At 54.2% G+C, this 21663-nt stretch overlaps 7 protein-coding genes and 1 non-coding gene across 8 annotated transcripts; 5 read left to right on the top strand and 3 right to left on the bottom strand.

Moving 5' to 3' along the window:
* Window positions 1–1143: 1143 nt before the first annotated feature.
* MFIFM68171_08125 (uncharacterized protein) lies at window positions 1144–2581 on the top strand (the record flags this gene model as incomplete). The annotated part of the gene is made up of 2 exons (XM_071063545.1): window positions 1144–1347; window positions 1412–2581. The coding sequence occupies 2 exons, from the start codon at window positions 1144–1146 to the stop codon at window positions 2579–2581; spliced, it is 1374 nt and encodes a 457-aa protein (XP_070919646.1).
* Window positions 2582–2846: 265 nt separating this feature from the next.
* Window positions 2847–2946, top strand: MFIFM68171_t114. The gene is given in 2 exon segments: window positions 2847–2883; window positions 2903–2946. It is a non-coding gene; the product is annotated as a tRNA-Ser (tRNA).
* A 1145-nt stretch (window positions 2947–4091) lies between these two features.
* APL2 (beta-adaptin) lies at window positions 4092–6617 on the top strand (the record flags this gene model as incomplete). Its single annotated transcript, XM_071063546.1, has 5 exons — window positions 4092–4327; window positions 4407–5044; window positions 5094–5662; window positions 5716–5892; window positions 5964–6617. 5 exons carry the CDS (start codon window positions 4092–4094, stop codon window positions 6615–6617), a joined length of 2274 nt encoding a protein of 757 aa, XP_070919647.1.
* Window positions 6618–6976: 359 nt separating this feature from the next.
* On the bottom strand, window positions 6977–8446 carry MFIFM68171_08127 (Regulatory P domain-containing protein; the record flags this gene model as incomplete). Its single annotated transcript, XM_071063547.1, has 2 exons — window positions 6977–7246; window positions 7313–8446. 2 exons carry the CDS (start codon window positions 8444–8446, stop codon window positions 6977–6979), a joined length of 1404 nt encoding a protein of 467 aa, XP_070919648.1.
* Window positions 8447–10211: 1765 nt separating this feature from the next.
* MFIFM68171_08128 (Lipocalin-like domain-containing protein) lies at window positions 10212–10732 on the top strand (the record flags this gene model as incomplete). The annotated part of the gene is made up of 2 exons (XM_071063548.1): window positions 10212–10267; window positions 10324–10732. 2 exons carry the CDS (start codon window positions 10212–10214, stop codon window positions 10730–10732), a joined length of 465 nt encoding a protein of 154 aa, XP_070919649.1.
* Window positions 10733–12545: 1813 nt separating this feature from the next.
* On the bottom strand, window positions 12546–13016 carry MFIFM68171_08129 (uncharacterized protein; the record flags this gene model as incomplete). The annotated part of the gene is made up of 1 exon (XM_071063549.1): window positions 12546–13016. The coding sequence occupies one exon, from the start codon at window positions 13014–13016 to the stop codon at window positions 12546–12548; it is 471 nt and encodes a 156-aa protein (XP_070919650.1).
* A 930-nt stretch (window positions 13017–13946) lies between these two features.
* Window positions 13947–14354, top strand: MFIFM68171_08130 (uncharacterized protein; the record flags this gene model as incomplete). The annotated part of the gene is made up of 2 exons (XM_071063550.1): window positions 13947–14185; window positions 14240–14354. The coding sequence occupies 2 exons, from the start codon at window positions 13947–13949 to the stop codon at window positions 14352–14354; spliced, it is 354 nt and encodes a 117-aa protein (XP_070919651.1).
* Window positions 14355–17532: 3178 nt separating this feature from the next.
* MFIFM68171_08131 (uncharacterized protein) lies at window positions 17533–20348 on the bottom strand (the record flags this gene model as incomplete). The annotated part of the gene is made up of 3 exons (XM_071063551.1): window positions 17533–19726; window positions 19786–20185; window positions 20318–20348. The coding sequence occupies 3 exons, from the start codon at window positions 20346–20348 to the stop codon at window positions 17533–17535; spliced, it is 2625 nt and encodes an 874-aa protein (XP_070919652.1).
* Window positions 20349–21663: the final 1315 nt, after the last annotated feature.

The following is a 21663-nucleotide window of genomic DNA, read 5'->3' on the forward strand; positions in this document are numbered from 1 at the left end:
TGGCCCCCGATTTACCACCGTCAATTCTGTTCGAGCCGTGCCTGTCCGCATCTGCCTCTTTCGCATTTTCCACGTCCCCATTCCCTGTAATTACGCTTGTCATCATCGCATAGGAGGCATCAACATTGTTTGCCAAACCCTCCGGTGATTGGTAATACCTGGGCCGCTGTTAGTGCCTCATCAATCTTTGACCGATATCTCGTTATTTGGAGACAACCGGCCCTCTGCAACCGTGTCCGCTTCGTCGACGGCGATGTCGAGTACCCGGTCCATAATATCCTGCTGTTTTATGGCCTCGGCTTGAATCGCCTGTTGATGGCATACGCCTCCCGATTGTCCCCCTGACCTGATGAATGAAATGATATACGAGTACATCAGGAAGCACTGTTTCAGGCAAGCAGTTTTCCAGCTTGCCCCAATAGTTAACATTAGTGAGCAGAAGGCCTGCGGCGCCCCCGCCGTCCTGTTGACGATGCCAGGTAGTCGGGAACACGTACGGCGAAAACTATACCTACTATTTGAGAAAATGACTGACTGTGTGAATGTTGTGTTGATGTGTACAGTTCGAGTTCCACTTGCAACCATGCGCTAAGAGTTCTAATAGCAAATAACCTGAAGAATGGATCTTTTGAGGTTCGGTGACTTAATCGTAGAAGCAACGGAAGAATTTCAGGTACTTGACTTATAGAAGAAGCACTTGAAACATAAGCACTTTGCGATAATTACATAATTCCGGTTGGTTCGGCGGGCATTGGGGCATCGAGAGAGTTGCGCCGTGGGCATAACGCGTCCAGCGAGCCACCGCGGTTGCAGGGCGTATGACGTTAGGGCAGCGCAGCCTGCTATCTAGATTTTCGACAGGGTAGATTTCGCCTGTCAGGGTTTAGAAAGGACCGGCTGGGCTCGTTGGCCGGTGGAGGTTGAACCATATGCCGAGCGGGGAGAGATAACCAAGTCGGGTGTTGGCCCGGCGCACGGGCAAGACGGGCTATTCCGTCTGATCCTTGTTGTCCCCGCCGCACGTTCCCTTCGCGTCGAGGCGTGTCCTGCCCCACCTCGATCAAGCCACAAGCTGCGTCGCGACATCTCCCATCCTCAGTGTCCTTCTAAGACTTAAGATTATTTGCCTCATAATCGCCCGCGATGGCGCCGAACAAGTTGACGGACAGGATGATCGCGGCGGAACTAGCCAAGGTAGTACGAGAAATTTACAACAGCCCAGAAAGCGATCAATTGACAGTCAACTACGCGCGCCAAGTTGTCGAAGAAAAGCTGATGCTCGATGGGGGGTTCTTGAAGGAGGGACATTGGAAAGCAAAAAGCAAACAGATTATCCTGGACACTCTAGTAGGTGCTGTCGCAGGATCATGCGCCATTAGCAGAATTGACCTTGCTGACAATATTTTCGTAGAACGAGGTTGAAGGTGCAGAATCCGGTTCCATACAAGTAACACCGGCGGCTCCCGATCCTGCCGCTAAAAAGATCAGGGCTGGGCCTAAGAAAAGTACCGGCAGAGCCAATAAACAACAGGAAAAGGCTGCAAGCCCGGCCGAAGCCGAGTCTGAACGCAGCGATGCGGATGAGACTATCGAGATACCTGCGCGACCGGCCAAGAGGCGCAAGCTCGCGAAGAGGCCAAGAGCCAAAAGTAAGGTCGTCTCCGATGATGAGGATGGAGTGTCGGATGCCAGCGAGGATAAAGGGGATCCGCAGCCCCAACAGCCGCCCGATTCACGGCCGCCGACGCGGCCAAAAGAAAGCGAGAGCGAACTGTCCGATGTGCCCGACGAATCCACAAAGCCGATTGACGAGGAGAGTGAGCTATCCGACGTGCGCGACGGACCCCCTAAAAAGCGCAAGCAGAAGGCCATAACCAAACCGCCTGCGAAACCCAAGGCCCCGGTACCCGCATCAAGAGACGACGAGAACAACGACAACGACTCCTCAAGCGAACTCTCCTCCGTAATCGACGACTCTCCCCCGCCCCGCAAAGGTAAAGGCAAATCCAAAGGCGCCGCCGCGGCGCCCTCGCGATCCAAAGGCAAAGGCGCAACATCCTCCGCAGCCGGGGGAGCAGATGTCTCGCCGGACGAAGCCCAAATCAAGCTCCTGCAAAGCCAGCTCGCGAAATGCGGCGTCCGCAAGGTCTGGGCTTTTGAGTTCAAGAAGCGCGGCGACGACACGCCGAAAGCCAAGATCAAGCGTCTAAAGGAGATGCTGGCCGAGGTGGGCATGACGGGCCGGTTTTCCGAGGCGAAAGCGAGGGAGATCAAGGAGATGCGCGAACTGCAGGCCGACCTGCAGGATGTAATGCAGGGAGAGAAGAGTTGGGGAGTTGAAAGCACGGCGGGGAGGGGGACGAGAAGGAAGGCGGCGGCGGCGGTGATGCAAAAGAAGAGTATGAAGGAGGAGAGCGGGGATGAGGATGAGGAAGAAGTGATGGAGAGTGAGGGTGAAGCAAAAAGCGAAGGGAGTGATGACGATGATGACGAGGGTGTGAGGCCTACGGTTCGTGGGAAAGGTCCTGCGAAGCGGAGAGCCGATCTGGCGTTTTTAGACGATGAGAGTGAGTCTGAATGAGTGGTGTGCAAGCGTGTGATTGCGATCCCGCTCGTTCAGCGTTGATATTATTCTATGCCGTTGTCAGTAGGTCAGATACCCCTTAATAGGATGTTGCGGATATGGAACATGGGCGGAGAATAGTAATGCACGACACGGGGATTGTTTACATGTACCTCACTGGCCGTTAAGGGCTTTGGAATCGGCTTCCGAATCACAAGTACCAAGGTAGGAAGCACCTCCTGGTTCCGTCCATATCAGCGGAGCTTACAAAAGGGTTCGGTAAGTCACTTTGGCGGAGTGGTTAACGCGCTGCCCTGCTAATGCCTGCATTAGCTCCCTAGGCAGTTCCTTCGGGAGCGTAGGTTCGAATCCTACAGGTGACGGTTCTTTTTACTTTCTTTTCTTCCGCAACCCTATATCTGCCTCATATCTCTCTTCCATTCATTCACCAGTCTTGGCTTATCACCCCAGCGATCTGCGCCGTAATTGTATTACTAGACCACGCAACCTCGCCTGGCTCTATAGCAATCCGGACTTGATGTTAAAGATCGCTCTGTGGTCCCCTGACGCCAACGGCGGCCCGTTTCCCAATGGCGTCAGTTGCCTGAGACATGGTCGATTGCTCTTCATAGCATGCTTGCGCAACTTTTGATGTGTTGTCTCGCAGAGCCATATACGATGCTATGCAAGACCCAGTTGTCATGGATTATTCCTCCGAGCCTTGCCGTGCCAGCCCGGCGAGCATCATGCCCTCAGCTTACTTGGTAGCATTCATTCTCTGAGCAATCAAGCTAAATACTGCGACTGATCCCAGAAAGAGAACTGCATTATAGAACTGCAAGCTGCGGTCAACCAACATTGCTAGAAAACGAATGGTGGGCCGAACTTACTGCTCTCCTTGAAACCTCCCTCTCCTCATTGTCAGTTCGAGCTTCGATGAAGAGGCGCCGCAGATTCGGGAAATTGGCCTGAACATTGAAGTCAGTTTAGTCTCGGACCAACCATCGCGGAAACAAACACACCATATTATATTGGCTTAGGTGTTGGGTCTACGGGTAGAGCGCCAATTCCTCACAACGGAGACGCATCAGAGACCAGTCGTTGTAGGTATTGTTGGGGCTAGCAGGTTGTGCAGCGCATGGTGGAACATGGATGAGAACGGCACAAGTATCCACTAGACCGGTCAACCCCACCGACTGTGGCTGGAGCTTTATCGCCAAGCCACAGCCTTTCAGGGGTGCAAGGCCAGGGCCCACGGCAATATGGGAGTGCTGGCGCTCGGCCTGACCACAAACACCACAAACGTAGATCATCCCGCAACAGTGTCTCGGCAGGTCGCGCAGCGCCACGGGCGACCGACTAGGATTTGAGATCTCGCGACTGCGAATGAGTTAGGCGCAATTCGCGGTCAACCGGCAAGCTCTCCTTTGTCGAACCCCGCCAATTCACCGCCCCTCTACAGCTTCCAACTCGACAACTCGTCCCCGCCCTCGCCCAGCAACCGACCGGCTGAGCCGAGCTCTGCGAGATGGCCCAAACCGTGAATCGAATCCGCGGGGCCTTCGCTGCCCCACGAAAGGGGGAGACGTTCGAACTACGGGCGGGTCTGGTGTCGCAGTATGCCTACGAGCGGAAAGAAGCCATCCAGAAGACCATCATGGCCATGACACTAGGCAAGGATGTGTCCGCACTGTTCCCTGACGTCCTCAAGAACATTGCAACGTCAGACCTCGACCAGAAAAAGCTGGTGTACCTATACCTAATGTGAGATATCTCGCCGAATCGTTTACAGGCCTGGAGTGTGCCCCGCCTGACGGAATGGTGGTCCTGACAAGCTGTGTAGGAACTATGCGAAGTCCCATCCAGATCTCTGCATCCTCGCCGTCAATACTTTCGTGCAAGACTCCGAAGACCCAAACCCACTCATCCGAGCACTGGCGATCAGGACGATGGGCTGCGTTCGCGTCGACAAGATGGTGGACTACATGGAAGAACCCTTGCGCAAGACGCTGCGGGATGAGTCGCCCTACGTTCGCAAGACCGCCGCCATTTGCGTCGCCAAGCTTTTTGACCTTAACCCGACAATGTGCATCGACAACGGCTTCCTCGAGACCTTGCAGGAGATGATTGGAGATCCGAACCCGATGGTTGTGGCGAACTCGGTACAAGCCCTGTCCGAGATCAGCGAGACGGCGCCCGAGACCAGGGCCCTGGTCATTACGCCCAACACCTTGAAGAAGCTGCTCATGGCGCTGAACGAATGCACGGAATGGGGGAGAGTCACAATTTTGAGCACGCTAGCAGACTACCCTCCCACGGATGTCAAGGAGTCGGAGCACATCTGTGAAAGGGTCGCGCCGCAGTTCCAACACGTCAACCCTAGCGTCGTCCTAGCCGCGGTCAAGGTTGTCTTCATTCACATGAAGCTGATCAACCCCGAGCTGGTTAGGCAATACCTAAAGAAGATGGCCCCTCCTTTAGGTATGTCTCCCCCAGCCTCCTGTCTATTGCCTGCTGACATTGCCCGCAGTCACCCTTGTTTCCTCTGCCCCCGAAGTTCAATACGTTGCTCTCAGGAATATCGACCTCCTCCTGCAGGCGAAGCCTGACATTCTCAGCAAAGAGCTTAGGGTATTTTTCTGCAAATACAACGACCCTCCCTACGTTAAGCTCCAGAAACTAGAGATCATGGTCAGGATAGCGAACGAGAAGAATTTTGATCAATTATTATCCGAGCTGAAGGAGTACGCGCTGGAGGTCGACATGGATTTTGTCAAGCGGGCGGTGAAGGCCATCGGCCAGGTCGCCATCAAGATCGAAGCGGCAAGCGAGAAGTGTGTCAACGCCCTGCTCGACCTGATCTCGACAAAGGTCAACTATGTCGTCCAGGAGGTCGTCGTGGTCATCAAGGACATTCTTCGGAAGTATCCCGGATACGAGGGCGTCATTCCCACCCTTTGCAAGTACATTGACGAGCTGGACGAGCCGAACGCCCGTGGGTCGCTTATCTGGATTGTGGGAGAGTACGCAGAGAAGATCAACAACGCCGACCAGATTCTGTCGGGGTTTGTTGACGTGTTCGCTGAGGAGTTTACACAGGTGAGGCATCTTCCGTCACCACCATCAGTGTTGCTGGAGCTAACCCCTGGTAGACCCAACTGCAAATACTCACTGCAGTGGTGAAGTTGTTCCTGAAGAAGCCAAGCAACAACCAAGGCCTTGTTCAGAAGGTCCTGCAGCAAGCCACTGCAGACAGCGACAACCCGGACATCCGCGACCGCGCGTACATCTACTGGCGCCTCCTCTCGGGTGATCTCGACATTGCCAAGGTTCGCTGCCCCTTTTTACCTTCAAGCCCCGCTCACCTAACCTCTGGCCCCGCTAACGCACCGTCCTGAAGAACATCATCCTCGCCCAGAAACCCGCCATCACTACAACAGTGACCAGCTTACCCCCGGTCCTCCTGGAGCAGCTGCTGTCGGAGCTCTCGACGCTCGCGTCCGTGTACCACAAGCCGCCCGAGTCATTCGTCGGCAAGGGCCGCTTCGGCGCCGAGGAGATCCAGCGCGCCGCCATCCAGGAGCAGCGCCAGAACGCCGCCGAGAACCCCATCGCCGCGTCTGTCGCGGCGGCTGCGGCTGCCAATGGCACGGGCTCCGCCGCCGCCCAGAGCCACGTCGAGAATCTGCTGGATATCGACTTTGACGGCGCCGCTCCGGCGAGCAGCGCCGAGCAGCAGAACATGGGGACTCCGGAACGGGTGGCTAGTCCCGCGGCTGGTGGTGCGGCGGTGGCGGCTCCGCCGTTGCAGGCACCGAGCGGCGGCATGGCAGATATCATGGGCTTGTTCGATAGTCCGTCCCCGGCGGGGGGGATGGCGGTCCCCGGGCAGGCGGCTGGCGCTATGGGAGGCGGGAGCGCGATGGGGGATCTGATGAGTGGGTTTGCGGGGATGGACTTGAGCGGGACGAGCGCGCCGCCCCCGCCGGGCCAGCAGTTGGGGCATTCGCAGAAGGGAGGGAGTGGGGGGGATGATTTGTTGGGGTTGTTTTGAGGTGGGGTTTATTTTCCCTGTGATATGAGAGGGTGGGACAATGAATAGATGATTGTTATTCTTCTTTCTATTTTGATGTGTGTGGATGAGGGGGGACCCGTCCCTTGCCTGAGACTTTGATTTGTGTGGATTGCGTTGTGGAATGATTCCCGTGGCTCCCGCGGTTGAACATTTGGCAGTAATTACCTGACCATCAATGCCGGGTTGGTTCTTGGGTCTACGACACGACACGGCATCACCGACCACTAGTTATCATCCGCGATTCGGCTGAGCACAAAAAGTTCAAGTAAGACTATGATTATTTAATTATCGACCTGCACAGCTCGGAACAGCGCATTTCAACCCAGACATAACCCAGTTCAATACTTGGCCTTGCGACCAGTGTACTTGAGCGAGAAGATACCGCGCTCGATCGAGTTGAGAAGGATGTACCCGGACCTGAAGTACGGGTAGACAGACCAAGTGCCGAGGAATTCGATCACACCGTTAATGTCATCGTCCTCGGGGTGGCAGTCAAAGAAGCCGACCTCCTCAAAATTGCCGCCCGTGGGATCCAGCTCGACGCCGGACACGTCGACGATGCGCAGACCCGAGCCGTAGTTGGCTTGGTAGGTGAGACCGCTGACGACCTAGTTTGGGTGTTAAATAAAAAACTCGACCGGGGAGATACGGTAGATGGGCAGCGGCAAGCTTACATATTGGTTGTGGTCGATGGACCGGGCGGGGCTCTTGTAGTAGCCCGTGTTCAGGGGCGCCTCGAGGTTGGTGACGTTGAAGATGTAGGTGGTGGTGCGGCCGTCGGCGCCGGGGTCGGTGCCGTCCATCTCGTCGGCCTCGTCGTCCAGCAGGAGGAAGGTCATGGTGTCGTCGATGAGCCAGCCCTGGTGGGTGTAGGCGAAGCCGACGTAGGGCGTCCTGGAGACGATGACGGGCGCGGCCTTGTCGGTCACGTCCATGATGGTCAAGGCGTCCTCGTTGTAGTTGAAGCAGATCTCGCGGCCGCGGTACTTCTCGGTGGGGCCCTTGTAGATGACGCACTGGGCGTCGTGCACGTAGCCGTCCTGGGGGATGCAGCCCGGGGAGACAGGCTTGGCGGGGTTGGACACGTCGACCATGAACATGCCGCCGGCGCACGTCGTGTTGCGCGAGTTGGCGCCCGAGCGGCCGCCGACCGCGTAGATCATGTTGGTCTCCTCGTGGGCGACGATGTTGTGAGAGGCGCCGAAGCCGGTGAAGAGGGCCGTCAGGTCCGTGTCTTTGTTGAAGACTTTTGGCCGCCAGAAGAAGGGGTTCCACCAAGGCTTGACATCCAGCAGCTTCTCGAGGTCAAAGATTTGCAGGCCGTGGCCTTCAGACTCGGCACCGATGTAGGCGTAATGGCCGATGACCTTGATATCTCTCCAGCTCGTCGCCGTAGTCTGCGTGTCGAGACGACCGAGGTACTCGAGACTGCCGGTCTTGGTAATCTCGACGAAGCCGACGCCGTCTCTTTGGCCAACGATACCGAACTCGCGCCCAGAGCGCGACGTCCAACCCCAAACATCGTTGCCGGCTTTTTCGATGGAGCCAAGGTCCTCGTGGCTCAGGAAGCCATGCATATCAACCTTGTTACACCGGTACGAATTCTTGCCCCGGCCGGATCTTCCGTTGATGCAGGGCTGCCAGGAGCCAACCTTGTGGTACAACGCAGAGCCGCCGAAGAGACCTTTAGCCTTAGCGTCGGCCCATTGCTTAGTCTTGATGTCCATCACCCTCTCCATCTTGCCAGCCGACGCCGCGGCAGCGGCGCCGAGAGCGGCCGATACTGCAACCAAACCCTCGATCTTCATGGTGTGTGGTGAGGCAGGGAAGACAGTTGAAGGGGGAATTAAAGGATAGGCGCAGCCCAGCAGGCCGGAACCATACCTGATTACCTCGTTACTTATACCCCAGTATATGATCTCCCTCCACAGCCTGCAGCCCACACCTCGCTGTGCAACGTATCCCGCGAGCGGCGGTTCTTCAACTCGGACCCCGGCAAGTTGTTACCGTCGACTTCCAGATCAAGGAGGTAATAGTTTAACTCACAAGCTTACACATGCGAGGTAAGCAGATCCTATACCTTTTTAGACTGACGTGCCAAGCCAGGTCCTTAGCACTTCCCGTTCCCGGAATAAACCCCACGTACCGTCGCAGTAGAGTTGTGGAGCGTGCCTTGCTCTCGACCCAAGTGCCGTTGTAGGGCAAGCGTGGGCGGGTCGACAGAGGTTGGCGTGCCGGTCCAAGGATGACGCATCTGTTCCCTGCATCTTACGAATCGATTGGTGCTGCCGCTCTTCCAATTGACCGACTTGCCATTAAAATCACTACCCCGCTATCGGTCTTCGAGTCATTGGCGTCGACGCCACTGCGGATGTCGGTGTTAGGAGCTCGCAATAGGTGAGCGAAAACACCGGTAACGGAAGGTAGTATTCTGTTGTTGTGCGTGAGAAGGTACTGCACCTGAGTACACTTATAATTCGCTGACGCTCTCCGGGCGTGGGGCGGAGATCCTGCGGGGCGACCACAATGTTTTTGCCCATTTGCTAGGTTGCCTAGAGGATCGGTTGTAGAGATATTTCCCGGCGTACGCGAACCCATGCGCACAGGCGAGGGCTTCCAGACCTCGGGTCCGCGACGGTGATGGTGACAAACTCTAATAGGTGCTCGGGCCGCCAAGGTGGAAAGAAAGGCCGAGCTTGGGGGAGGGAGGGACATACCGAACTTGAGGGAGGGAGGGGTATGCCGAGCCGATGAGGGGATGGGCTACTCCTGGGTACCCAACCAACACTTGGTGAGTGGTGAGTTACCTTGGACGTGGGAGCCTGCGGTGCGCCGGTAACTCCGCGGGGGCGGGGTCTCTCGGGGGTGGGGCTCAGTCCTGGAATCGTATCAGCCTTGAACCTGGTGGATCGAAAACATATAGTAGATGCTAAGCGCTGCCGCCCGAGATCTGCTTAAGAAATTTAATTCACCTCAGCGAAATTCAAGTTGAAAACGCCGGCGTCGAGCGCGGGTAGGGCTCAATAGGAAAGAAAGCTCCAAGAGAAAAAGACCGGATAAGATACCTACTACGGAGTGGTGCCCCGACAATGATGAATTCTCCCAATGCAGCTTACCGTACACATATACGGTCTTGTGTGAGCAAAATCCGGGTCTTGGCGCCGAGCTCTTTGAGTGTAAGCTTAACAATGATCCTCGGTCTTCAGATTAGATAGACCATCCCGAGCTTCTGGTACTGTGCAGTCGAATTACACGCCGGTTATTCTCCCAGGGAGGCCATGGAGGGTGACATTATTGGCTTGGCCTGGCCATTCCTCGATCTAGACACATCGCTTCCTGCGTGCATAGTAGGTGACCTAATTCTGGAGGTCTGGTACTCTCACGTCAGCCATATAGTCCACCGGAACAAAAAGTCATGCTCCGTTCAGAGTCGAGAGCAACGTCCATGACTCTGGCTATAAATTGTACTATTCCCTGTCCCTATAGCAGCCAGATCCGCTGGGTGAGCTCGCCATTTCACCTAAATCCCAACTGACGACATCACTACACATCACTACAATACGCGGTTTCACCATGAAGTCGACCTTCTCGTCCGTCGTAGGCACCTGGCTTCTGCACAACTACACCACGTATGCCAGCCCCTATCTCGTTGTCTATTATGGCTAACGAATGGCCCTTCACGCAGCATTAGAGATGGCGTCCCCAGTCTTATCCCGCATTGGGGCAGCGGCATCAATGGCGTCATCAGCTACAGTCAATCCGGCTGGGTCATCACGAGCATGGCCTCGAATGATTCCTCCATTCTTCCGTTGGACCTGGCGTACCCACCTACTGACAACCAGTCCGATGCCGAATGGGCCATGATCGGCAGAAGCACCCTCTCATACTCGGGCCGGTATACTGTCTATCCGTCGACGCACTCGACAGGGCGCATTGAGCACGGCCCGCTGACTGGAGCCTCCGTTCCGACATTGATTGGCTCTTTGCTGCGTCGCAATTACACCATAGTCAAGAGTAACGACCAGGTTTTTGTGGAGTTGTCATTTATTACGGGACAATCTGAGCAAGTCTTGTGGTGGAGACGGTTGGATTGAGCCCCGGAGGCCCCGACGTCTTCCTGCCGGACAACTGGCTACCTTACCTTAGATAGTGAGGAAAATTCTGATCGGGGATTTCCACGGGCATTGCCTAGCCTATAGGGTTGTTGTTGTGCCATGGCCGTCCAAATACTAAAAGTCGGGTGTATTGTACATACCTTACCCACCTACCGGACAGCCCCACATACCGACACACCTCTAAGTTACATCGCTGTTTCACCTACCTACTCGAGCTCTCTCTAGTCATAATTGTGGTAGGACCTCTACCTACATAGTCGAAATTACTAGCTAACTTTCTCTAGAGGCATAATATCAGAGACCTCGGGGACGAAACTCAAGCGTACCAAAATCCATCTCCGTTTCTAGAGCTGAGCCGCCGCTGAGCGATGGCTGGGGCTCCCGGAGCTCGGGCTGAGCTTGGGTGAGCTATAAGACACCTATCTAACAAATCTCCTTAAGGCATCAATCCAACAAAAGCACGAATGCAAAAGATATATTAAAAACAAAGTAATGCGAAAAGCTTTAAACTTATCGATATAGCCCTTTATATATATTACCTCGGTCTAAGTCCTAACGCTCATTTTGCCTCCCTCGAGAGCCTCCCCGAGTTCGGCGGGCTTCGAGAAGGCTCGGCTGGGGTGACACGAATGCCAGCATTATTATTCAACAGCACTCGATCAGCGATCGAGACGGGAAGAGGCGCTTTCCTGGAATGCCTGGTGGATGACACCACGGCTTTTGCCAAAGAGGGACAGATCCGAACGATTCCCCTCAACGGCAAGGGAGAATTCGGCATCCTCGACAGAGAGTTAGCGAAGTCGCACAGGATCGCGGACTGCGACCCTCCATGCGCTGGAATTGACCGATGAGGACTCTCCCACCATTTGTCTCGGATACCGACAACTGCAACGTACCGCTATTTAGCTCTAACTACGTTTAAGAGACGTAGGGCGGCAAGTAATAAAAGGAGGTCAAAAAGAACAATAGTCTGGTTCTCGGACACCGCTATATTTTGTGGTCCCTTAACTGCATTGCTATCCGCCCAGCCTTTCAAATACAAATTATCTATTGCGCTCTTCCGGCGGCGCGGGTATCGGCACTCTTTCTAAGCAAGGACCGCCAATACCGTACTGCGGGGGCTCGCAATGGTATCTCCAACTGCCCTTGAGCGCTAGCAGAGCCTCGAGGTCGGCAGCCTAGGCAGGCGGATTCCGTCGAAGCCGCACTCCCAGTACGCTTAGGTGGAGATGAAGTGGACGGTCCGGCGGGCGAGCGCTCGCTCTTGTAGGACCCAGGAGAGCAGCTGTGGTCTTTGTCGCATGACTGGAGCCACAGACGGAACAAGTCGAAGCGGGCCCCGCTATTCCAGGCGTGTAGGACTGGGAACCCGGCGATGGCATCATCCTGGGAGGGTGTCGTGCTTCCTTCTGTACGAGGCACGGACGAGAAAACGAGCCAGGGGGGAAAGATCTTATTGCCTACCGTTAAAAGGGCGACGCGCTCTGTAGTATCATAGCAGCTGCAACACCGAAATCCAATCAAAATATTGTGACGCGACAGCCGCGATTCCCGCGAGCTAATCAAATGATAACAACATGAACTGGCTTATGGCCAGTACACAGAACCATGACATCCTCAGGGACGATGCCTCGCCCTTCGAATATGATACACGCAAGCTGCTATAGGCCACCTCAGGTAATAACAACATATCATCCCCCCCCCTCTCCCCCCCTCCTAAATCTACAGCTTCTTCCGCACCCTGCTACCTAACAACGCCACCGATCCCATTCTCCAAGACAACCCCATCCCTTCACTCCCCCTCCTTCTTCTCGGTGTCCTCCCTAGGAGGATGGCCCACCCCCATAAACGCAACCTCCCAGATATGGCCATCCAAGTCCGCAAAACTCCGACTATACATGCCCATCCCTTGCCCATACCCCTCCATGACAAACGGATCCGGACTTCCCCCCGCTTTGACCGCCTTCTCAATCGCCTCGTCAACAAGCTCCTTCTTGGACACACCCAACGTAATCAACGCCTCGGTAGTCTTGGTCGCGTCATTCGTCTCCGTTCCGGGGCGGATGAACTCCTTGAAGCGCTTGTGGGCGTGCAGCATGAGACAGAGGGCGTCGTTGGGAGCGGGGAGACGCAGGGTTTTGGTTTGCGCGTCGCTGTACTCTGGGACCGGGGTGAAGCCTACGGCTGTAAAGAACTGGAGAGAGGCTTCGGGGTCGGCGGTGTGTAGGTTTAGGAAGAAGGTTGGGGCCTTAGCGGGGTCCATTTTGGGGGTTTGCTTCAGGGTATGGACCGTATGGGCTTGGGGGTGGTTTGATGGAGGGGTGTTGTGGATGCAGTGGTTGAAGAGGTAACGTGTTTGATGGGTCTGGGGTTAAAAGATTGATTGGGCTTTGCAGAGCTTTGGGGATGAAGTGCTTGATGGAAAACTGGTGTGAAAAGAAGGAGAGGACAAAGCGAGGAGAAATCCCTATTTATCTTCATCCCTTCTCACTACCCCCTCATCCCCCAGCAAACGTGTAACCGTGCGCCTCTATTTCCATCCAACTCCAACACAAGCCCCTCTCTGCCTGAATGGCTGCCTGAACGCCAAGAGTCGAGGCGCGTCTGGGCGCGGAGGAAATCACGTCCGAGACGCGCTGTCACGGGCTGGAGACGGGCCATGCTTACATACCGCCAAGAACGCTGAAGCATTTTCCAAGCGGCGACTGCTCTTGTCGTTTCCGATAGGGCTATTAGACCTTGAAGATGGTTTGTTTCGATGACTTAAGTGATTACTCAACAGCATTAAACGGGCAAAGAGTTTTCATGTGCCAATGTCTTGAAGAGTCTGAAGCACAGGTTATCCTTGTGCAGGCATTGAATGAATGATAGCTATTATGCCAACAGGGGCGGGCATGTTTTCGCGATCTTCCTCCAGGCCGAGAAGTGCAAGTGAGCGGTATTGTACAGTACATGCAAAGCAACAGCCAATACCGACAACCACAGGAAGCATGCTACCGATTTCAAGCCAGACGTTCGTATTCTGGAAGAGACACGCTCGGGCTCTTCCGGCAGAGAAGTTACGGACCTGCCCAGTTAGGCCAAGCGGGGTTGACAACACAAAGACCTAAAATCCCTTTCAACCGCACACCCCTTAACCCGCATTCAGGACTTAACACTGCGCAATGAACAAGCTTGATACCCATACTCAACCATGACGCCTCCCACCCCAGAACCAGGCTATTTCCAAACCCTGGGACACCACTCCAACAACACCATAACCATCCACGACGACCTCTACGGCTCGCAGACCATCACAGAACCCATTCTCGTCGCCCTCCTTCACTCCGAACCCCTCATCCGACTCAGCACCGTCCACCAAACACAACCGAAACGTCACGTGAGGCATGCTGCGTTCGGCTTGAGGATGATCATAATGCAGTGGAGCGTCTTGTATGTCCGTACGATCCTAACAATATTGGTCATATTCTTGTTGTCTTGGTCTAGTCGCCTGGCGTCACCAATACCGGGCGTATCGATGAGACGGACGCGTGTGTCCTGCATATCGATAGAGTACAGCGAAGTGCGTGGCGTCGCCGACTGTCCACCGGCGCCGTCGTAATCGGCCCAACTCGATCCATGTGCCGTGTTCCGCAGTGAAACTGCGAGTCTTCAGGAGAGGGAAACGCCACAATCACAGTAAGGCTTTTCGTGAGGATTGATTGCCGTACTCGACCACCGACAGGCATCTGGCGCAGATCCAGGTGCATTGCAAAGTCGAGTCGCAGCACGGATGGGGACAAGGGATCTTGGGTTGCCGTCGATCTAACGGCTTGTCGGAAGCGGCAATATCAATAGCATCGTCGGGACAACGCGCGTCACAATTGGTTCAAGGATCTTTCTATGCTCCCATTGTGGTGGTGGCCAATGTGAGCCTTCTCCAACTTGTGGCCGAGGGCCTTGCCGAAAATGGTAATTTAATTAGGTGGGCAAAGGTGAGCAAGGCTTGATCAAGACTGAGCATTACCTCAGCAAGCTCAAGCCCTCTGTTCCAAGGCGCGCTAACCCGAATCGGCAAGACGCTCACAGAGGGCCTGAGATAAATTTGTATAGTTTTGGTGGGGTTGTCGTTCGTCGCTGTGTGAATTGCAGCAAGGCGGTATCCTCGCCATCAACGGCATCGGCCGCATAACCTCAATTACTCTTCGAATACTACAGTCGGGGGTATATATGGATCTCCGCTACAGATCGCTATGCTACATGCTCTATTGTGTCGCCCTGATCCTGTGTCTTTGCGCTCGACATTGGCAAACCTCCTCAACTTCCCTCCCCGTGAGGACTACGTAGAGGCAATACGGAGACTTGCTGTCGACCAGTAGGACCTAATCCTAATTGTACCTACAGGATGGGGTAAGAGCGTTGTATTCCAGGCGATTCCGCCCTTATGAGAAGGCATTTGTCTCATGATTATGCCTTTGAACCTGCTTGAAGAGGATCAGGTCAGTCGGCGGCGAGGTACATAGACGATTATGGAAAACAATGAAATAACTGATCTTAACTACAGGCCAAGTTCATTGCTCGAATATCCGGCTGCAGACCTTGCATATTAAATGACTAGTCGAATAAAGCCGTGTTGCTTAACGAGATCCGAGTTGGCAAATATACGTATGGTAGGAATTCCGGGTCGACAGCTATCACCGAATATCACGGCTCAACAGACGGACGTAGTGCTTCTGAGCCTAGAAATTGCATTGTTAGAGAAGTTCAAAACGGGGGTCTTATACGACTAGGCCTTCCAAGACCACCTTGTATTGGTAGCTATTGACGAACTATAGGTGGTCAGCGAGTGGGGTCTGCGCTGGAGAACTCTATACGGTCAATTAGCCTTGTTGCGTGATACGGTTAACAGATCCGTGCCTTGGCTGGGCTGTTCTGCGAGACTCGATCCAGTTACGCTGGCCGAGGTTCGAGATGTCGGCGGATTCGAGCCTTCAGTTTACGTTCAACGGATTTCCATTGACAGGCCCGACATAACGTTCGCAATCTAAGCAATTCAGCACCCGATAAACAATTTCCGCGATCTAGAATTCCTCGTTAAGCCGGTACAGCAGGCAATCGAGCAGACTGTAAAGGAGAGAAGGGAGAATATAGCCAGGGAGGCATTCAGGGATGGTGGCGGTAAGGTTGCTGCTCAAGTAGCGCTAACCAGTACTCGATATCAGCCGGTGGAAGCAGGATCTGACAGTCGTTCCTGTTGTAAGACAATTCTGAAGGCCATAGTCTATGTCGACTCGATAAAGTAGATTATGAAGGCGGTCGGGGTGCTTAGAATGCTGCTGATTCGGGCAGGCTGTTCAAAGATGGCAGCAGTCAATGCCATCCAGGCATATCATTCAGAGCTTGCAGAGTCCGATAAAAGGCGTATATCCGCAGAGTCCGCAAAGCCGATATAGAAAATGGCTCGGACAGCTCAATGCATCGTATCATCGTTGCTACAGACGCTATGGGAATGGGTATTAATAATCCAGATACTCGACTCGTCGTTCAGTGGGGGGTGCCACCGAGCATGGGCTCTTTATTGCAGCGAGCCGGTCGAGCTGCACGGGGTAAGGCAATCTGCGGTAAGTTCGTCTGGTTAGTTCCGGCTTGGTGTTTCGGGGAGAGGACAGAACACTTACCACTTCGACCCGCTAAGAAGCGCATGATAGAGTGCGAAAGGCGATCCGTCTTGCTACGTGGCATATGGGAAGAAGTCAAGGTGCCCGCCAGCAAGGCAGGTCAGCTTGTCAGGATCGTACAGTTTCAAAAACACATCGCCGAAGCGGTGAAGTTGGCATTGGTTGAGTGGCGAGAAAGAAAGGCAGCAGATGTGTTGATTCCGACATTTATCACAACCGCACCAGCCGAGCTTATCCTTCCAGATAAAGCTGTAACCATGATATCAAGAACGGCTGCGACGGTTACTTCTATCAGCTCATTAGCTCTGGCAGCCTAACCGGAGGGCAATAGCTGTGCTCTTAACTCTCCCCATTTTATAGGGTTAATTCAAAGGCAGAAATAATAGAACAAAGGGGGCGGTGGGTGTGAATGTTCTTGTAAAACATTCGAGGGATAGATACCAGGAGAGGTTTGAGAACGAATGGATGGGAACCAGCCATTTTTGAGGGGGATTCGAGTTTAAATACCAGACAGATGCCCAGGGCCCGAATAAGGAGAGGGATATGACAAAAACGTAAGGAGTATGGAAGTTGCTTTCCAACGAACCAGGATCAGGTCAGACGAGCAAGGAGAAGAGTCCGCCTCTCTGAGGCATCGAAGGACTGAAGGATTCCATCACCACAACAGGCCTCGGGCTGGCGTCCAAGGGGTCCAAAATTAGGACCCCTGGTCCAAACGGAGACCCACGGCTCCCTCCCGCTTGGAGTTGCCATGATTCTCAGAAATTGGGCAGGGTGACGGGAATGAACTGAGAGATGAGGGCCCAGGAATGGGATCAACGAGTGGGTATAGGGCTGCTCAGCCTGATGGGTGAGCTCTGCGCTGATGTGGGGCTGAGGGGGCCACCTGTGATGACTATGAAGTCACTTGAGTTTCGTCTCAGGATACCAAGTCTTCCACGGAAACCTTTGCTTTAACGAGCCGAAGGCGGCCCGTTATTAACTCTCTTCGGTATCCATCATGCTTTAAATATCCGCTACCTCATTATTCCATAGAGGGTGAAGTAAGAAGAAAAATCCCCAGCGGTGCTATGTGCATTGTGGCTTCTTTGGTCCCTAACACGACCTTATTGCGTGCTCGTGCTATGGGATGATCACGCCATTGATCGCCAGCATCGGAACGGTCGGCTCTCGCATGCATCCTCCCTCGCCTTTATCCATTCTGTACGTATTCTTAACACGCAACCAAGTTCGTCTACTGGGCCTCGGCCCGTCATATGGATAGTGGAGACTGAGGTTGGTCTCGGGAACAACAGCGAGTTGGAAGAACTCGCAAGGAGGCCCTGGGGTTTCGAGATGCTTCTGAACTGTCCTTTCCACAACGTTCGTCCTGTCTATCAACAGATTGTTGTAGAGCGCTTGCAAAGACTCATCTGTGCCACCAGTGTCAAGCGGTTGCCCATGGAATGCCTGCATGACCGCCAGGATCTGCGAGGCGGAAAAGCATCCCCGCGCGTGGGCTGCGGCCAGAAACGTCTCCACGTACGGCTCGCATCGGCGGAGGTACGCCAGAAGGAAGGCAGAGCGCTGATCTGCCCTTGTATTTGTGGACATGGGATTGGCTCCCAGATACAGAAGGGTTGACGCCATTGAGGGTACGGGCTGAAGCGTTCTGAGACGATCGACCGTGATGCTGGGCGTATAATGACGGCGCGGTGTGCGGCGCGTAGCCAAGGTGGCGGAAAGTAGTTGGAATAAGGCGACATCAAGCGAGGTCTGGAAAGCTCGTGGGCTTTGCGCCGCAGCCTTGACGGCTTCCATCAGGAGGTATTCTGTCAGAACATGGTTCTGGCTATATCTAACCGCAACGGGGAGAGGGAGGTGCCAGGGAGGCAATAGTATGTCCGGACTCGGCAGCACCTCAGCGCCCGCCCTGATGAGTCGCTGAACGATTTTCAGAGATCCAGAAAGTATTGCCGCGCTCAAGACCGATCCTGTTGATCCTAATTCGTTGGGATCAAAACCTCGATCGAGGAGTTGACAGACGACATCGTAGTTCCCGGCCGCCGCGGCATCATGCAGGCTTTCGTCTCGCTTCATAGACACGTTGATGAAGAACTTGATCTCGGCTTCTTCCAGAGCCTTTTCTGTGCGGGACTCTGCGTTAGTCTCGGGCCATGACTGGGCTTCCTGAACTTCCTCATCCTCAGGTTCTAATGGATTCGGATTCGCGTCCTGGGTTGAGACGGGATCGCTAGAACTTTCGTTACTTTGTTGGTCCAAGGTATCGGCGCTTTGAGCTTTGGGGAATTTTTCGCTGCTCTTATTCGACGGCTCTTGGGAATCCGAGCATGGTCTTCCCGAAAGAGACCCGGCCAACCAGGAGCGTATCGTCAACTCAAAGAGTTGTGCTCTCTGTGGCCAGAAGCCGGATAAGATTTGAAGTTGATGAGGTCTCCAAAGAGTCCGACTTGAAGCAGCCTTGTCAAGCTGTATTTGAGAGAGAAACTTGACCGAGGAATGACAAAAGAGTCCGCATCCCTTGCAGGTTGCGTGGGACGGCCCGAAGGGGGACAGGGTTGAGTTGCACCTGACGCACATTCTGTTGATCGTCTGCATCCGAGACATGACGATGGAGATTTTGAATCTCTTTCTCGGGCCTACTACATCGGTCCAATCGGAGGGCCGAATGGTGCGCTCCGGATCATGAACGTCGAAGATTCTGAATTGCCCTCTCTCTATCTTCAGGGCGCCAGGAGTGCCGTGGAAGTGCGTCTTGAGCATCGCTGCAACAACCTCCCAGTTCTTCCCGAAAGACACAGGCAACTGAAAACGACGTCCAAGGGGGTCCACCAAGGACAAGTTGTCAGGTAATAAAAGCGAAACAGAACGGGGAATCTCGTCGAGGAAAGGAACTACAACAATGGCGAAGATGCTGGCGTACCGAACCAGGTCGTACAGAAAAGTCAAAAGTGCGAGCACGAAAAGGGCATGAGGCTGTCGAGCGCTAGGCTCATTGTTGTAGGGAGTAAGCCAGTCCACTTGGAACCACTCTTCTTCGTTCCAATCCTGGGGCGTGCTCGGGCCTTTCCACGTGGCTTGTAGGTATGCTGGGGGTGTGGATGGTAGTGTTGTCGTGGTTCCGGTGCCGCCACCTTTCCCCGCCAGGATCGGATTCGGCGACATTAGAGTCGTGCCTTGGAGTTTCGGCGGAGCCGTAGTCATGGCATGCAAAGCTGTAGCCACGTCGGCAAAACGTTGTCTATCTTCCTCTGTCTTGGCCTGCAACAAAGCCAGCATTTGATTGCTCTTTGCTTCGATGGACCCGTTGACTTTGCTTTTGGGGCGAGGTGAGCTTCATGTCCGGTCCGACTTGATCTGGGGAGGTGGACGTACAGGATCAGCGCGGCGACGAGAGCTTTTAAACTAAGGGCATGGTTCTCGAGCTCTTTCCGATTCCCATCGATAGATTGCTGGGTCTTCAGCGCCCATTTCGATTTTGAGAGCGGTGCTCGGTACCAGCCCCTTGGTCGTTTCAAGCCGAGTTGCTCGTGGTGTGTCTTTAAATTGCTCTCAATCTTGCCCACAATCCTGAGCACCCTAGCGGTCTGCCCACGCAGCGCGTTAACATGGGCCGTATGTTCCGGACCGAGTCGTAAGCGGCAAAGCTCCTCTAGCGTCAACGCAATGCTTTCTACGTCCTCAACCGTCGACTGATAAGCCTGTGCGGCGCCATGATGGTCGCTCAATGCCCGCGCAACGTTTCGTAGTACTTTGATGGCGGCGATGATATCTCCTAATTCATTATTTGTATGTCAGCTAAGGTGCGGTATATCGACGCGCCGTCTAATCACGACTGGTAGCTGGCGCCCAATTGTGGCGTTAGGCAATTTGGGACGGCCCCAACGTTATCCAGGGGCTTGCTTACCGAAGCTCAAGCCGATGGGTACAGCAGACATCTTCTATCGTGTCATCTATACTAGACGCTTGGCGCAGACCCGGTATCGGTAGGCGCTGTGGGGTGATGCTCAGAATTGTGACGATTGGGATATTTGGTCCGGGGATCATCAGAAGTAAGGGCACGAACCAGAGGTTGAGACCGGAAAGGGTGCGGGGTGCTGCCTTAGGTGGTGAAACTAGAAGGGTACTACCATGGTGCGGTGGCTTGGGCGCAGTTCAAGGCACCAGCCGCGCAAGCGGCCGGACAAGCCGTAAGGCAACCCAGCAGGCGATTCGCTAGGCACCTAAGGTACTTTAAGGTAGGTAAGGTAGGCAGCTTTCGACTGTTGGGATTTCCCGGTTTTTCGTGTTTGCCAAGGCCTCGCAATCCAGTAATTTATAGCACTATCAACACTTCGCCAGGACACACCTTAGCCGTGCAGCGCCGGATAGCTCTCTAGCTATGACCTGTACCGCATCTCTACAACCTTACGCACTTGAGAGTGTGATGGGTAAGGTACCTTGCTAGCCAGGACAACTGCGAGAGAACTGGTCCAGCGGCATATTGAAATGGTACAGAAACACACATCTACACCCACACACCCGTCAAACCAAGGGGAAGGGCAAAGGTGGCCAAATGCCAGACAAACATGATGGACAAGACAAGCCGAGGGGCCACTCAGGACATATAACCTAGGTTCCTGCAGCCCCGACAAGGTCAAACGATATATGCAGATAGAGCTCCCACCGATTGGAGGGAGACTACTTTGCACGCAAAGAAAGCTCATCAATTAAGTTTGCACCAAGTATGGAAAGGGGTGCGTAATTGATTTCCTGTTTGAGGAGCAACGGTCAGGACGGCCCTGATTAGGTTCCTTAGGTATGGTGCAAAAGACAAATAGGACCCTCGGCAAGTTCCAGCTCCCGGAGCGTCATCCCAGTAAGTATGGCCCTCTAATCAGAGGGACCCTGTCCCCTGGGAACAGTTTTCTCCAACTCAATATCCAACATACACGCCGATATAGCCTGGTTCCCAGGTGCTAGTTAGGTATTCTGAGTTACAGACTCCCTCACTCCATAATAACTACGAGGCCCTACTACATGTATGAACGCCGTCATAAGCGGAGAATGGGACTATGTTGTAGGTATCCGAGTTCTGGAAAATCAACCATTGCTGAATGAAATATGGAGCCATCAACTGCAGTCACGCGGGCCCAGATAAATCCCATACCGCCGTCACCTTTTCGTCTGTTTCCTCGACTGCCATGAGCGTAAGACGGGCGTATTTGTTGCAATACTTACCTCCGGCCGGAGTAATATTCGATGTTTTCACAG

Source organism: Madurella fahalii (genome assembly GCF_045866475.1).
Source record: "Madurella fahalii IFM 68171 DNA, scaffold_4, whole genome shotgun sequence".
NCBI classification, from domain to species: Eukaryota; Fungi; Ascomycota; class Sordariomycetes; order Sordariales; genus Madurella; species Madurella fahalii.